At 40.1% G+C, this 17,627-nt stretch overlaps 1 protein-coding gene and 1 pseudogene across 3 annotated transcripts; both read left to right on the top strand.

Moving 5' to 3' along the window:
• The first annotated feature begins 1,081 nt into the window (after positions 1-1,081).
• Positions 1,082-12,402, top strand: LOC139368832 (RNA-binding protein 39-like). 3 transcript variants are annotated; one of them, XM_071108235.1, is made up of 17 exons: positions 1,082-1,486; positions 1,962-2,018; positions 3,610-3,662; positions 3,875-4,075; positions 4,780-4,845; positions 4,962-5,015; positions 5,133-5,250; positions 5,395-5,547; positions 5,661-5,798; positions 7,318-7,383; positions 7,463-7,667; positions 7,892-7,993; positions 9,096-9,128; positions 9,649-9,763; positions 10,025-10,130; positions 10,838-10,916; positions 11,561-12,402. In XM_071108235.1, exons 2-17 carry the CDS (start codon positions 1,968-1,970, stop codon positions 11,659-11,661), a joined length of 1,641 nt encoding a protein of 546 aa, XP_070964336.1. In that variant the 5' UTR covers positions 1,082-1,486; positions 1,962-1,967; the 3' UTR covers positions 11,662-12,402. The 3 variants fall into 3 exon arrangements, with proteins under 3 accessions (XP_070964336.1, XP_070964338.1, XP_070964337.1); XM_071108236.1 differs by having other exon boundaries at positions 1,269-1,484; positions 1,957-2,018; XM_071108237.1 differs by lacking the exon at positions 9,096-9,128 and having other exon boundaries at positions 1,100-1,486.
• LOC139367360 (odorant receptor 131-2-like) lies at positions 11,669-17,126 on the top strand (annotated as a pseudogene).
• Positions 17,127-17,627: the final 501 nt, after the last annotated feature.

Consider the following 17,627-nt stretch of genomic DNA (forward strand, 5'->3'; position numbering starts at 1 on the left):
AACATTTAAATTGATTAGATAATCATGCAGTTTAGCAATAGAATAAATCCTCATTCGTGGCTAATGTAGTCTGTGATCCATTTCTCTTTCTTGCACTTTTTATTTTACAATCCCACATGAGAGGTTTTATGGACACAAACTTGGTTTTGTAACCAAATTAACCATTGGGTTTTTATTTGTACTTATTTTAAGATGTTTTAGTATACAAGTCTGTGTCTCGCTGCCTAATGAAATCCATTTGTCTATTTTTAGTGGTTTGTAAAAGTGCGTCATCTCATACTGACTACAGTAGCCTCACACACCTGACTGTTAAATGTATTGAGGTCAGAGGGCTTTTGTTTTCAAGTGTGGTACAACATTGGTAATTTTATGTCAAATGACCTGAGAATGAATACAATTTTGCGGTTAGCAAAAAAATTGAAAATGTGGGCACTCAAACCACATGATTATATCATTCATACAATGTACATTCACATAATACAGAATATTGACACTAATTTGATGACTCTATTAATAAAGAATCTCTCATTTTACAATCCCACTATTGCTTTACACTGTTCCTGCAGTCCTCCTTGCGATGTTTTATTGTGTATACTCAGATTTAGATCATGTTTAGTGGAGTGGTGAAAGGTATTTTACAGCTCCTTAAAGGGTCACAAAGTCTGATGGCCAACATGCAGTAAGCTATTATGCAACAACTAAGGTGACCCTTTAGCATGCAGAGAGGCCTTGAGTGCAAAATTCTTAGCTAGGGACTAATATTTTTCCTGGTTAGGAAATTCTCCTGATCTTGTGAATTTATTTCCTGACATCAAACAAGTGTTTGAAAATTGAAAGAGGTTGTTATACTACAGCCAAATTACAGTCGTAAAGGGCCAGACATGTTTATTCCCCACAAAAAAACACTAAATAAATAAATAAAAGGTTGGCTACATAGCTCTGTTCTATGATCATATCTGTGCAGGGGAGGAAATGCAGTCCTAGGAGGCATTTGTTTTTCACATTTTGGGTGATTTGATCTAATCTTCCGGTAGGTGGCGGTAAAGTACCATATTGAGAAGAGAGAGGCGGTGAAGTAGCCTTTCTAGATAGCTGGGACAAACAACCCCGCCTTCCTCGAGGCTTGAGTGCAGAGCGCCATTTTAGAGAGGCAAAGGAAGTTGTTTTGTGAAACAACTTCAAACGCTTGAAAGGCGAAGAAAGATAACTTATATAAAGCTAAATACTTTACGGGCTGTTACTGATAATTTCGTTGGGTAATACGTAGTCTAGAGAGAGAGCATTTTCTGGAGCGATTATTTTGAATCTGTTGTTGGCAGGAACAGCAGCAGGCGAATCCGAGGTCAAATTGGGCCTATTTTAGAAGGAGGCAACGGTAGTTCGCAGGCTAGCTCACTGGCTGATTGGTTAGCTTGCTAGCTAGGTAACTATTCATTTTCTGGTCACAGAAAAAGAAGTAGACGGGACGGTGGGACAAATCCCTGCGGTAAATTACCATTGCACATCTTCCTCAGTAGTAAACGAACGTTGGCTAGTTAGTTAGCTAACGCCAGTTACGTTACTAGTAAACATCTTGCTAGCTAAATGTCTTAGCTATAGTTCTTACATCAGCTACTGTAGCTAGCTATAACTAGTCTAGCTAACATTAGCTAGCTGCAAGCTGCAGCCTAACGTGTAGGAGTGTTGGTCAAATGCATTGGAATGTTCCACAGTTGATGCTCTGTTGTCAGCTGGGAACTATTTAGCTAGCTAGTTAGCTGCCCAGCTAAAATGTAGTTATATTGTTAGAACATTCAACTAGCTACTGGTAGCTAGCTAACAGTTTTTCTAACTAACGTTAGCTAGATTGCTAACTAACGTTATATTCTGTGGCCGCAGTAGACCTAACGAATTCTATATGAATGTAATGTTTTTATCTTGTGACTAAGCATGAGTTGATTGTATCTTGTTTTCTCTTGCAGGAGACCATGGCAGACGATTTTGACATTGAGGCTATGCTAGAGGCTCCATACAGAAAGGTGGGTAGAATTGCCAGGCTTGTATGTTTTTTTTTTTTGTGCATTCACTATTTGCTGATCTAGTATCATCTTGCTGCTCAGAGATGTATAAGTTCGCTATTATTGATAGTTAAATGATTGTGTGTGCCTCTCAATGTATGAATGTGGTGTGTGATGCAGTCAGACATAATCCAAAATTCTCAATAAACGCCCATCTATCTTTCTTTGTAGACTTGCCTAATGATATCTCACCTCTACTCCCATGAATTCACCTTTGATTCCAGTGTGAACTGTGAAAAAAGTAAGGTAGTAATTGCGCAATGTATTGATGTACTGTGATCCCCCTAGGACAAAAAGAGCCTCATCTTAGAACATCCTATCACCTGTTCGGTTGCAACAAGGTGAATGCAAATGGATGATAATCAGCGCATTTTACCTCACATGCAAAGGAGACAGTATTTAAAATTTCTGTTGACATGGTAACTAACGGCATTGTTCCACCATGTTTACACCTGTTAGTTAGATTGACCGTGATACCAGTAGTTCTGGCACATATTCTATTTATATGCATTGACATTTGTTATGGATCGTTGTCAAGTAAGTCGGACCTGAAATAGACCTTACGTGTGTTAGTACTTTTACCCTTAAATGTATTTTCGTAGATTAGTCTACTGACTCATAGTATACGTTGTTTTACAAATCATTGATATGGCTTAAATGTGTAGTCATGATTTTGCTGAGGTCAACAGAGTAAGCTATTGATAACTTTGAAATATGAATACTGTCTCCATGCCCAAGTCTATTGATTCCGATTCGTAAATCAGCATCTTGACTTTGCATGCCTTTTAACACCAGTAATATTCAGTTTATTTTCTTATTACAATTTATTTAAGATTTTCATTTCAAGATTTCATTTCCATGATACATTTAGTTATTGATTTCACCAATAAGAATAGTTTTCCCCTCATGAAATACAAGCCAAAATGGATCACCTCCATTCAGCCGGCACTAAAAGAACAAACATAGGTCATTTAACATGAGGCTGAACTAGTGGATTTTTTATTTTCAGTTTTTCTTGGGAGTCCATATTACTAAGCAGTGTGAATCCCTGTTTGCTTCAGGGCGAGATGTGTGACAGAGGTGGCATCGAACTCTTACATTCCAAGAAGGAAAATGGGTGAAGATCACTGGACTGGCACCAACCACAGGATCTCTTTTAGTGGCTGTGGGCCAAGCATGGCCTCAGTGGGCTTAGGAACAGATAGTGGTATTGGTACGACAAAGCAGGAGGGGTGGGGTTGAGATGACCAAACTGTTACCATGGCTTACTGTAGCATGCCAAAATGTTAGATACTTTCCCCATACACCTTGACTTTTGGTTGGATTGAGTACTGTACAGTATGTAGTTAAACAGTGGGTGGGGGGTGGGGGTGGAACTCTACAGGGGCTGTAGATGGACCACCTTAGATACTTCTCCAAACATATCAGTAATGTTAACAGTATTTTTACTAAATGAATATATTCTGTATTTTCTTGTTCCCTCCCCTTACCCCTGACGACTTGCAATGTTTCCTCTACGTCCTCATGATGTTCTTCTATCGACCCTGCTTAGGATGAGATCAAGTCCTCTAGCGCTAATGGACATGAGGAGCGCAGTAGTAAGAAGTAAGTACTGAGTTTTAAACTTGTGCTATTTGCTAAACCGTCTTCACATTATCTGGTCAGTTAGCTATCTACAGTTTTAGTCAGGTTTTAATCATGTCACCTTTACAAAACTACATCAGTAATGGACAGAAGATGTTGTTTCAAGTATCTGTTAACAACTGTATTATTTGATTCCGTGACTTGCACTCTGACAATCTCAACTTGTGTTCCAGGAAGAAGAGGAGCCACAGTAGGAGTAGTCGGAGCCCGAGCTCTGACAAGCGCAGAAGCAAGAGCAAAGACAGGAAGAAGAGCCGGGACAGGAAGAGGAGCAAGAGTCGGGAGAAGAAACGCAGCCGCAGTAAGGAGCGCCGCCGCAGCGGCTCCCATAGCAGGGAGCGTGCCGGGCGCTACAGAGGACGCCGCAGCCCCTTGTATGTATAGAGATCTTCCAATTTTGGCGTCCCTTATCTGTGTTGTCTACTTCCCACATTTTGGTGGGGAATAATAGTCTGCTTTCATTGTAGGTGATTTATTTTTCCCCCCTTGAAAGCTGGCAGTACCAATGTTGATGATGAAATGAAACAGGATTTAGTATTTGACAGCGGTATAGTAAAAAAAAAAAACATCTTGGGTATGGTGGTTGACTTCTGTGTGGAAGTTCAGGCATGATGTGGATAAATAATGCTGTAGCCCTGGTTTTGTCCTCAGGTCAACTCAGTTTACTTCTCCTTTCTTACTTCCTCTTTCAGCTGAGTGTCATGTGACTGGGCTGATTTAGCCTTTGTGAGAGAAGTAGAGTACACAAAGTAGGCCCAAGTGGGGGTGGAGGTTGTTGTAGGGCCCATTTTGACTGTCGCCTTTATGAATGAGAAAGTGTTCATCATTCCTACTATGCAGCTGGAGACGTTTCCTCCACAGATAGTCAGTGTATCCCTGAAACTTAAAGCCGAACACACATAAGCATGAATTGTACTCTTAGGCATATTAACCTACTCCGTTGAGGTCATTGGTAATTGAATATACACTTAACACATATTATACACTTAACACTTATTAAAAACCAACACAGTTTGAAATATAATCTTCATCAGTAGTAGGCATACATACTGAGCTGAACCTTGTTTTACACCCCTAGTTTGGGGCCGAAATTTAACGGTGGTCCAGGAGGGAAGATTGGCCCACCACATGCCAACAAACTAAGGTTTTTATGATTAAATTCTTTGTGATATGACGTGTTGGTGGTTGGCTGTCTTGTCATTAAAGTATTAATGTAAAGTCTGGATTAGAACTAACTCTTGTGATTGTTACTTTTTTCAGTCGTAGGCGCTCAAGAAGTCGTAGTCCCTTCAAGAAAGACAAGAGTCCAGTAAGGTGAGATACACAGCTGGATTGTCTAGTTAGAAGCTCTCGTGGTTTCAGATCAGTTTTGTGAACTGGAATTCTTTTCTCACCGTCCATCAAAAGTGTTTTTCTGTTTTCTTTTTCAAGGCAACCAATTGACAACCTGACCCCAGAGGAGCGGGATGCCCGTACTGTGTTCTGTATGCAGCTGGCAGCCAGAATCAGACCACGAGATCTAGAGGACTTCTTCTCTGCTGTCGGGAAAGTCAGTATTCACAGTTAACACACATTTTAAAATAGAAGCCTGAAATATGTCAAGATCAAGACTTTATTTGGACAAAGCATTTAGCTAATGGTCAATAGGAAGGTGCTCACTCTTGACACACTATTGCTATTTTATCCCCTGTAGGTGAGAGACGTGAGGATGATCTCCGATAGAAACTCCAGGAGGTCAAAGGGCATCGCCTACATTGAGTTTCTGGAGGCGAATTCGGTCCCATTGGCCATTGGCTTGACTGGACAGAGACTTCTTGGAGTGCCCATCATTGTCCAGGCCTCTCAGGTAGTTAATTTAACCATAATATTTTTAGAAATTATGGAATTAGTAAATGTGATGTCACCTTTCACAACTAACTTGGCAGATGGCATAGACTCACCATTTTTGTGTGTGTGCAGGCTGAGAAGAACAGAGCAGCAGCAATGGCCAATAACCTTCAGAAGGGTAATGCTGGCCCCATGCGGCTGTACGTGGGCTCTCTGCACTTCAACATCACAGAGGACATGCTGCGAGGCATCTTCGAGCCTTTCGGAAGGGTAAGGAGGAAACCCCATTACTTGTCATGTATGTTAATCTGTTATGGCTGCAATCCCGATACCAGGATCGATATGACAACTACCAGTGAAAATAGAGGGCGCCAAAATTCAAACCACAGAAATCTCATAATTACAATTCCTAAAACATACATGTGTCTTATCATTTTAAAGCTATTCTCATTGTTAATCCCACCAAAGTGTCTGATTTCAAATAGGCTTTTCAGTGAAAGCACTACAAACTATTATGTTAGGTCTCCACCAAACCACAATAAGCACAGCCATTTCCCAGCAAAATATAGCCTTCACAAAAAACTGAAATAAAGATAACATTAATCACTAACCTTGAATTATCTTCATCAGATGACACTCATAGGACTTCATGTTACACAATACATGCATGTTTTGTTTGATAAAGTTCATATTTATATAAAAAAAATCTGAGTTTACATTGGCGCGTTAGATTCACTAGTTCCAAAAATATTCCAAAAAGTGATTTTGCATAGCCACATCATTCAACAGAAATACTCATCATAAATGTAGATAATATAGTTATACACATGGAATTATAGATATACCACTCCTTAATGCAACCGCTGTGTCAATTTCAAAAAACCTTACGGAAAAAGAAATGCATGCAATAATCTGAGACGGCGGTCAATTTAAAAACACCACAGCCTCAAAGATGGCGTCAATATAAACAAGAAATGACATGATAAATATTCCCTTACCTTTGATCTACATCAGAAAGCACTCCAGGAATCCCAGGTCCACAAATGTTTGTTTTGTTCGAAAATGTCCGTTATTTATGTCCAAATACCTTCTTTTGTTCGAGCGTTTGGTATACATATCCAAACGCTAATTCTGGTCAGCGTTATATCGGACAAAAACTTCAAAAGGTGATATTACCGGTCGAAGAAACATTTCAAACTAAGTACAGAATCAATCATTATGTTTTTAACATATAGCTTCAATAAAGTTCCAACCGGAGTATTCTTTCTTGTCTTCGTGAGCAATGGAACGCAAGTGACTACCATGAGGAAAAAGTGAGATCACAAAATGGCTGCTTGATGGACATCTGATATATTCTGCTCTCATTCACTCCCTCAACAACATAGAAGCCTCATTTTAATTTCTATTGATGGTTGACATCTAGTGGAACCCCTAGGCAGTGCAACATCATTCATATCTCAAGGGGATTTCATTGGGGGCTCTGGTGAATACATACAAGCTCAAATTTCTGACTACCTGTTTTGATTTCAACTCAGGATTTTGCCTGCCAATATGAGTTCTGTTATACTCACAGACATCATTCAAACAGTTTTAGAAACTTCAGTGTTTTCTATCCAATACTAATAATAATATGCAAATATTAGCAACTATGACTGAGGAGCAGGCCGTTTGATATGGGCACCTTTCATCCAAGCTACTCAATACTGCCCCTGCAGCCATAAAAAGTTAAAGTTACCTCAATTTTCCACTAACTCTGTTGTATCTAACTGGATGTTGTTTTCCTTAACAGATTGAGAGCATACAGCTGATGATGGACAGTGAAACTGCACGATCCAAAGGATATGGTTTCATCTCAGTAAGTTCCTGATTCCAAAAGTGTGTGTGTGCCATGTTATTTAGCTGATTTCCTACTGGATGACTGTGTGTAATTGTAGTTTGCAGATGCAGAGTGCGCTAAGAAAGCATTGGAGCAGTTGAATGGCTTTGAGCTGGCCGGACGGCCCATGAAGGTTGGTAACGTGACAGAACGCACCGACTCCTCCACCGCCAGCTCCTTCCTGGACAACGACGAGCTGGAGAGGACGGGCATTGACCTGGGCACCACCGGGCGCCTGCAGCTCATGGCCCGGCTGGCAGAGGGTGAGCTATTAGCTGATGTTTTTGAGTGAATGTAGTTTCTTTTGTGCTCAAAATTGCCATTGGGTTTAGTATTCAATATTCAACCTGTTGTGATGAAATGTAAAACCTATTTTATCAACCAAGGTGTTACCCCAGTTGACCTCTAATCACTCCAGTATGTGTGCTCAAGTTGTTTTAAATAGCATTGAACAGACTTGATGCTAATGAATACTTGTTTCCCTCAGGTACTGGTCTTCAGATTCCTCCAGCTGCACAACAGGCTCTACAGATGAGTGGTTCCATGCACTCCTCTTCAATCCACTTCGGCAACATGGCAGCTGGTACAGGTAGTCACATGATCTATACTGTATGTAACATGTCACACTACATATTGTGGAATGAACTACTCACTGGCCTCATCTTAAGACACGGCAGACATGCCTCTCCTCAAAGGAGAAAAGTTCAAAACCTGTGATTTTGAATTTTAAGCTTTATTGATACCTCATGCTAATGTGAAATGTACTAAGTTTGCTTTGGCTGTTGATCATAACTAATTCTAGAGGTACATAGCAAACGAGAGCTGTCAGACCTCCATTGGCAGGATGGTTTCCAGTGAACGATGAATGCAAAGTGGGTTCAAATGATCTGGAGACTGCGTGGGTTCAAATGATCTGGAGACTGCGTGGGTTCAAATGATCTGGAGACTGCGGGGGTTCAAATGATCTGGAGACTGCGTGGGTTCAAATGATCTGCTTCTGTGACCACCAGTATTTGATCATCTCAAATGTACCACCATAAGACTTCTCATCTTTTCTCACTATCGTTTATCTTTTAATGATCTCTTCCACATTTATCTAATGGATCCACGCGTAACACTAAATGCCAATCTGCCATTGCCACCAATACTCCTTTATGTGGTATGTTCATCGCTTCTGACCACATCCCTGCAACAACCTGCCATGTTGTCAGCTTTTGGTGAAAGACATCTGAGACGTACTCTATCTGAAAGATGTTTTCTTCCCTCACTATGACACTGCGTGAAAAGGGCACATTGAATATAATGGGCAACTGGTGGGAAACCTATAATGAGTTAGCATCATTCAAGTCAACCTGTGTGTTTTGTCTTGCCAAAGCCAGCAATTTATTTGTCTTACTAAGTGAATGGACACTTACAACTTGCTGAAACAATATAATGTTAGATGGAATGCTGATATTGAACTAACATGCAGAAACAGGAGAACCTTAGCTTCTCTGTGTTTGCCTTATGCTATGGATGTCCACCTGTAGCAACTAGGTCTAATGGTATGATGTGCACTGCAGTGTAGTAAGTAAATGGTCTTGGCTATGCTCTTCATCTCTATTGTGCATCTTTCCATCCTCACAACCTAAATAATTTCCCCTTTCCTGCCTAAGTGCAAGTTTTTAACTTCTCTTCTTCTAATCTTTTAGACATACAAGCCAGGCTGAACCCACCCCCTGAAGGTGAATGTGAAAGATTGGAGTGCACAATTTATAAAATCTGCACACAATTAAATCTCATCTAAAATAAATCCTTTCAAGTTCTCATGTTTCAAACCAGAGTGAAATCTCCCATGGTCCTTTTTTCTTGTTGTGGTCTGAAAACATTGCTGTCATGCATACTGAATTCACAGTATGCATATAAATTATTTTCTTGTTTAAGCCAAATAAGATTCTCAAGCTCTCTGTATACATCTTCTCTGGTTTTCTTGTGTGTAACTACATTTTGTCCAACAGTGCATTGAAACAACACGGAAGAAAGACCAGTCCTGTACTTTTTACATGTATTCATTGATTGCTTGTTAAATGGGGGAGGTAGTAAATTTGATTAAGTCAACCTGATGATTAAGTCAGGTGCAGGGTTGGGGCCAATTACAGTTTGTTCAGGAGCTGATGGTCAATTCAACAGACGGGAATTCAACTGCACTTGACCCCCCCTGGTGAGAAGGACCTCTGTTAATGATGCTGTCATCTCCTTTTACAGCTGTTGCCAACCCTGCCCTGAACCTGGGTCCAAGCATGAACCAGGCCATGAACCTCCCAACTCAACCACTGGCTACACACTGCCTACAGCTGTCCAACATGTTCAGCCCACAGTCGTAAGACACTACTTTCCCCTTTTCATTTCATGATGGCAGAAACCATTGTTTTAGAACTTTGATTCAATGAACTAGGTTCACAAATGCATCACCAAATGTAAGATTAGGATACAAATGGGGAGATACTAAATAACTGTCAACTCATTGATTGTGGCTTTTTTTCTGGGAGCCAAAAGGGCTTAACTTTTCATTTCATGAAGCTTGGTTAGGCGAGTCATTAGTTTGTGATGAAGGGGTTGAAACGACCTGCCTCCTTTCCAGGGAAAATGAGCCTGGTTGGGACATCGAGATTCAAGATGACGTCATGGAGGAGTGCAACAAACATGGTGGAATTGTCCATATATATGTCGACAAGAACTCACCTCAGGTAAGACCCTTTTAAAATGCACTATAGAGGTGGATAGTTCTAAACTGGTCCAGCAAATTATGCACTAATGGCACTTATGCCCCCCAAAAATTAGGTGCTGCATGTTTTATATAATGGTAAAATTTAGAATGTTACGTTAATTTCAAGATCAATTATAGCCTTACGTCCATCATTGTCTGTTGCAGATTGCCATTTACCTCAACCCCACAATTTTATCCACTGAGTTTAGTGCAGACTATTTCTTAAAATAAAAAAATAAAATAAAAATTATGACCCCGAGTCTCTATGCAGTTGTTATTTCAAAATGTTAACCCTTGTACCTATGTTTGTACTCTGTTGCGTGTCTTTGTTTGCTGAAATCCATACTTTTTAATAAAACATTAATAAAATACAGCCACAGTGTTTCCTTGTTGAGATTCAATTGGCACATGCGCTGAGTTGCCATCTTAGAGCAACAGCAATGAGGAAAGAGTCAGTTGTATTTGATTTCAGCAAACAAAGGCACGCAACAACCGAAGCCAAACATGGGTACACGGTAAGGGTTTAAGAATTTACATTTTGAAAGCATCGACTGCATAGCAAGTTGGAGGTTCATATAAAAAAAACTCTAGTCTGCGCTTAACTCCGTGGATTTGAGGTACTTGGGCAATGTTGCAGATCGATAGATGTTTTATTGCCCTTATCTTACTGCTTCCTTTCTCTTATAGGGCAACGTGTACGTAAAATGCCCCACTATCCCAACAGCGATGGCTGCAGTGAATGCCCTACATGGACGGTGGTTTGCAGGTGTGTATCCTTGTACCAATGCATTCTATAGGGTCATTCTTTGATATTTACATGCCTTGCATTTATATCAGTTACGTTTGAGGCATGGGATAATGGGAAGTAATCGAAACAAAACTGTACTATGTTAGCACAGAGTTTCTAAACCCAGAGGCACAGCATTGCAAGACTACTGACTACTGCTTGCCAAAATTCTTAGTTGATAATTTAATAGAAATGTGAAGGCACAACCTAGATTCGAGCAAATGTCTCAAGTAGTTGAACATGTTATTACTCCAACCTTGTAAAAGTGACAAACTGGCACATTTTAGACAAAAACAACTTTTATATTGACGGAGTGCCTTTGATTTGACGTGCAGTTTGGCACGAGACCACCGTTAAACGCGTTTTCTCTTTCTACGCATGAGCTTAGTTAGCCAACATCGCCTACAAGTGTGATCGGGGATTTCTATAGGCTAACTGCTTCTCCAATCTTCCTACTGTACTGTCTTTTATTTTAGGTTCAAGTGAGTTGTGCTGCTGATTATTAAAACATTTATCTCTAGCTAGAATATATATTTTTTTATCTGCTTTCTATATTCATAAATAACTTGTTCAGATGTGTTAGACAAGTAATGATGCAAGTGTTTTTTTTTATTTTCCCGTAGGTAAAATGATCACTGCGGCGTACGTACCCCTCCCAACCTACCATAACCTTTTCCCTGATTCAGTAACGGCCACCCAGCTACTGATGCCTTCGCGGCGATAAGTCTGCCATGCATGGAGTAGATGTTGCAACGCCTGTGGGCTTCAAAATGTACATAATGTTTGCTAATATGTTGGGAACTTATTTACCAGAGTAGCAAAATACTGCACCAGTCCACCCAATCTTCATTCAGAAATACAAAAGGTTTTGAAGGATATTTGTTTTATTGTTCAATCTGACAGCCATCAGGCTGAGCTTGAGTTCTGTATCCGCACATTTCTGTTGGTGCACTTGAGCAAATTGCGTTGTGTGTTTCAACCTACATTGCGATAAGGAGTTGTTATACAGTGGAAAGTGGGTACTAAGTAGATTGAAACTGACCACAAAAGAACCCATTTTGGGGACAACCCCACCTAATTAGCCTCTGATTCTAAGTGCAGTTTGCTCTGTCCTCATCATTGTACGTTTTGTCATTCAGTTCAGCTTTAGAAATTGATTTGCCCAGTAAGTTTTTCAGTTAATGTGTTAAATGAAAAGAACAATGCCTACAAACACCCAAAAACAGATCTATTTTTTTGTTGTTAACAACTTCAAGGTATTCATTGTGTTTGAGATCACTAAGTTTTTAACATTTGTAATCAAGACTTGATTTTGTAAAAACTCTTGATTTAAATTTACTATCAAAATAAGTGATTTGGGTGGTTCAATGTGATGTGCATTTTGTCTTGTTGACATTGGATTGTTTCATCTGGAATGAAGGGGGATGTGAAATATGTGTTTGTAATAAAATCCTAGTTTACAACAGCTGGTCTTGGTTTACACTCAGACCTTTTAATAATTACTTTTAATTAGAGGTCGACCAATTATGTTTTTTTTCAATGCCGATACGGATTATTGGAGGACAAAAAGCCGACTCTGATTTTATTTATTTGTAATAATGACAATCACAACAATACTGAATGAACACTTATTTTAACTTAATATATCAATCTATTTAGCCTCAAGTAAATAATGAAACATGTTAAATTTGGTTTAAATAATGCAAAAACAAAGTGTTGGAGAAGATAGCTTTCTTACATAGTAAAAGTGAAATATGTGCTAACGTTTCAGTTCCTTGCTCAGAACATGAGAACATATGAAAGCTGGTGGTTCCTTTTAACATGAGTCTTCAATATTCCAAGGTAAGAAGTTTTAGGTTATAGGAATTATAGGACTATTTCCTTCTATACCATTTGTATCTCATTAACCTTTGACTATTAGATGTTCTTATAGGCACTTTAGTATTGCCAGTGTAACAGTATAGCTTCCGTCCCGCTCCTCCCTGGGCTCGAACCAGCAACACAATGACAACAGCCACCATCGAAGCAGCGTTACCCATGCAGAGCAAGGGGATCAACTACTAGAAGGCTCAGAGCGAGTGACGTTTGAAATGCTATTAGCGCGCGCTAACTAGCTAGCCATTTCACTTCGGTTACACCAGCCTCATCTCGGGAGTTGATAGGCTTGAAGTCATAAACAGCGCAATGCTTGAAGCACAACGAAGAGCTGTTTGAATGAATGTTTACAAGCCTGCTTCTGCCTACCACCGCACAGTCAGATATTTAGATGCTTGTATGCTCAGTCAGATTATATGTTGCATCTAAATATCTGACTGCGGTGGTAGGCAGAAGCAGGCTTGTAGATAATATCAACCATGTGTAGTTAACTAGTGATTATGATTGATTGTTTTTTTATAAGATACATTTAATGCTAGCTAGCAACTTACCTTGGCTTACTGCATTCGCGCAACAGTCTCCTTGTGGAGTGCAACAAGAGAGAGGCAGGTCGTTATTGCGTTGGACTAGTTAACTGTAAAGTTGCAAGATTGTATCCCCCGAGCTGACAAGGTGAAAATCTGTCTTCTGCCCCTGAACGAGGCAGTTAATCCACCGTTCCTAGTCCGTCATTGAAAATAATGTGTTGCCTAGTTAAATAAAGGTATAAACAAATCAACGCCCAAAAATACAGAATCCCAATTGTTATGAAAACTTGAAATCGGCCCTAATTAATCGGCCATTCCAATTAATCGGTCAACCTCTAGTTTTAATATACAGTAAAGCTTCAATTCCCAAGTGGACATTATATTCCAGTTACATATCCATATCCAGTTACACCATGGATATGGTACTGACAGAGAACTCAATACAATTGGCAGTAGAGTACTGTCAGAGTTTGAGAAGTTTTGTGCTTGGAACTTCAGATAATCTTGACCACTTTTTGCCAACTCACTATTCATTCCCTTTAGACTGCACTAACTCCCATTAATGCCAATTATGAAACTTGCATCAAATAATGCCTGACCTTTGTCAGCAGGCTCTAAAGAGAATTTCTTATGACAGTGATGCATTCTGGTAATAACCTGTTAGAGTCAGGCCCAAAAGACTTCTAAGAATGTGAAATGTCAGAGTCCCCTAAGCCCATGATAAGATGTTTGTGTAGAACTCCCCAGGTCAGCAGTGATTTGTTGAAACTTCAGACTTCAATAAACATGAACCCATAACCTCACACCCAAACTTTGGTCCCCTTACTGTACTTTGGGTCTTGACATTAGGCTGGGACCCTTGTGAGTACATTGTCTTATGCATTTATCCTATGTGCTATTGCTGTTTTCCACACCATTGACTATAAGCAAGCCTTCTAGCCCCCTTCAGAGGTGTAAGACATAAACATCCATTATTCAATAGGACACATGTTCAGTGCTCTATGTATCCACTTTCAGGGAATAGGAATGGTTAACAGTAGGCATGGGTTATTTTTGTTTTTCTTGATTAATTTCAAATCGGAGTATTTGATACATTGTCCTTTGTGTTATGGAAACAAGTACTATTGTGCCTGAGAGATGAGTAGCAGTGACAGGTTCATCATTGCTCTGTGATTCTGCACCAGAGGCCACAGGGATGACAGCAATGACTTAATTGAGGCTTTATTCAAGAACCTAACAGTGGTTCTGTTGGCCCTCATCAATGGCACCCTGTTGTACACCTTCACCAACGTGACCTTCCACAGCGACTCCAGGTACAGTGCCTTGCGAAAGTATTCGGCCCCCTTGAACTTTGCGACTTTTTGCCACATTTCAGGCTTCAAACATAAAGATATAAAACTGTATTTTTTTGTGAAGAATCAACAACAAGTGGGACACAATCATGAAGTGGAACGACATTTATTGGATATTTCAAACAAATCAAAAACTGAAAAATTGGGCGTGCAAAATGATTCAGCCCCCTTAAGTTAATACTTTGTAGCGCCACCTTTTGCTGCGATTACAGCTGTAAGTCGCTTGGGGTATGTCTCTATCAGTTTTGCACATCGAGAGACTGACATTTTTTCCCATTCCTCCTTGCAAAACAGCTCGAGCTCAGTGAGGTTGGATGGAGAGCATTTGTGAACAGCAGTTTTCAGTTCTTTCCACAGATTCTCGATTGGATTCAGGTCTGGACTTTGACTTGGCCATTCTAAGACCTGGATATGTTTATTTTTGAACCATTCCATTGTAGATTTTGCTTTATGTTTTGGATCATTGTCTTGTTGGAAGACAAATCTCTGTCCCAGTCTCAGGTCTTTTGCAGACTCCATCAGGTTTTCTTCCAGAATGGTCCTGTATTTGGCTCCATCCATCTTCCCATCAATTTTAACCATCTTCCCTGTCCCTGCTGAAGAAAAGCAGGCCCAAGCCATGATGCTGCCACCACCATGTTTGACAGTGGGGATGGTGTGTTCAGGGTGATGAGCTGTGTTGCTTTTACGCCAAACATAACGTCTTGCATTGTTGCCAAAAAGTTCAATTTTGGTTTCATCTGACCAGAGCACCTTCTTCCACATGTTTGGTGTGTCTCCCAGGTGGCTTGTGGCAAACTTTAAACGACACTTTTTATGGATATCTTTAAGAAATGGCTTTCTTCTTGCCACTCTTCCATAAAAGCCAGATTTGTGCAATATACGACAGATTGTTGTCCTATGGACAGAGTCTCCCACCTCAGCTGTAGATCTCTGCAGTTCATCCAGAGTGATCATGGGCCTCTTGGCTGCATCTCTGATCAGTCTTCTCCTTGTATGAGCTGAAAGTTTAGATGGACGGCCAGGTCTTGGTAGATTTGCAGTGGTCTGATACTCCTTCCATTTCAATATTATTGCTTGCACAGTGCTCCTTGGGATGTTTAAAGCTTGGGAAATATTTTTGTATCCAAATCCGGCTTTAAACTTCTTCACAACAGTATCTCGGACCTGCCTGGTGTGTTCCTTGTTCTTCATGATGCTCTCTGCGCTTTTAACGGACCTCTGAGACTATCACAGTGCAGGTGCATTTATACGGAGACTTGATTACACACAGGTGGATTGTATTTATCATCATTAGTCATTTAGGTCAACATTGGATCATTCAGAGATCCTCACTGAACTTCTGGAGAGAGTTTGCTGCACTGAAAGTAAAGGAAGGGGCTGAATAATTTTGCACGCCCAATTTTTCAGTTTTTGATTTGTTAAAAAAAGTTTGAAATATCCAATAAATGTCGTTCCACTTCATGATTGTGTCCCAGTTGCTGTTGATTCTTCACAAAAAAATACAGTTTTATATCTTTATGTTTGAAGCCTGAAATGTGGCAAAAGGTCGCAAAGTTCAAGGGGGCCGAATACTTTCGCAAGGCACTGTACATCCTGTACATGGAGCTAATCAATGATAGCATGTCTTTGACTGTGTTTGATTGTCTTGACCTATGTATGCCTTTTCCTATATTTGTCCGTGTGTATATTTCTCATGATAGCCAAAAACACGCCTCTGAACTTGACAGTCATGTCTATTGAATGCTTTGTAGCCATCTGTCAACCTTTACAGCATCCTCTGATCTGCACAGTGAACAGGACCTATGTGCTTATCACATGTATTTGAGTTTTAGGGGCCATCCCGGTGTTCATGTCATCATTATTGCCTTCATCCTCAAGCCTGTCATTTTTCTCTACCGGTAGGATGTGCTATCATAGGAATGTCTGACTTGGTTCACAACTAGAACACCAAATATGCCGCCAATATCCTTTACCTGTGCTTTGTGTGGATCACAATGATCTACACCTACTTCAGAGTGATGTTTTCAGCCAAAGCTGCAATCTCAGATCCCATTCCAGCCAGAAAGGCCCAGATGACTATACTACTGCATGGGGTGCAGCTGCTAATCTGTATGCTGTCATACATCACTCCGGTCATGGACAATGCCTTCATTAGCCTCTTCCCCAAGTTCCACTTTGTCATACTGTTCTACAATTACATCACAACTGACATGTTACCCCACTTGCCCAGCCCTCTCATCCATGGTCAGAGATCAAAAGTTTAAGAAGCTCATTAAGGAGTCCCTTTGTAGAAAAACAGATCCAGCGGTGAAACCTTTGAGTAGAAGTCAGATTAAAAAGTGTACTTTTTAACACCAATTGTTGCTATACTGCACACCTAAAACAATCTGCTCTGCAATGTTGTATTGCCCTTTATGAAAACACTTATTAAAATGGTGACTGGCCAGTAATGTACTGTGAATTACTTTTGAATTCAGCTCAAGAAGATTATTTTGATTGTGTCCATCACTAATAGCATGTGGCTTTTGGGACATCCAGACACTAATTCCTTTCTAAATATTGCCTCAAGCTTGTTTTCACCTCAGATCCCCTTGGTGTATTAGGCCATTATCCCACTTCGCCATGGAATTACAGTACATCACAATCCTTTCCACTATAGTCTATGGATTGGAACTGATCACTAATCTAACAGGAACATGTAAGGAGATTTCAGTCCACAGATCCATGAAGCACAACAAATGAGAAGTGATATACAGGTTCAATGCACAAAACACCAAGACTTTATTTTCTTATTTTACATTTCTTTTTTTAAACAAAAAGTAACCCATTGCAAACAGCTTTTCTTCCCCATAGATACATTTTAATTAAATTCTCAGATTTGAATCAAAAGTGCCATTTACAAAACTCCCCCCCCCCCCCCCCTTTACAAAATT

The sequence above is a fragment of the Oncorhynchus clarkii genome, chromosome 16 (genome assembly GCF_045791955.1).
Source record: "Oncorhynchus clarkii lewisi isolate Uvic-CL-2024 chromosome 16, UVic_Ocla_1.0, whole genome shotgun sequence".
Lineage (NCBI taxonomy): Eukaryota > Metazoa > Chordata > Actinopteri > Salmoniformes > Salmonidae > Oncorhynchus > Oncorhynchus clarkii.

What these genes read in the sequence shown, in the direction of transcription:
- LOC139368832 (XM_071108235.1), top strand. Translation starts at nt 1,968, where the DNA reads ATGGCAGACGATTTTGACATTGAGGCTATGCTAGAGGCTCCATACAGA. An exon ending in GAGGAGCGCAGTAGTAAGAA is followed by an intron (nt 3,663 to 3,874) that starts GTAAGTACTGAG and finishes CTTGTGTTCCAG; the next exon opens with GAAGAAGAGGAGCCACAGTA. An exon ending in CAACATGGCAGCTGGTACAG is followed by an intron (nt 7,994 to 9,095) that starts GTAGTCACATGA and finishes CTAATCTTTTAG; the next exon opens with ACATACAAGCCAGGCTGAAC.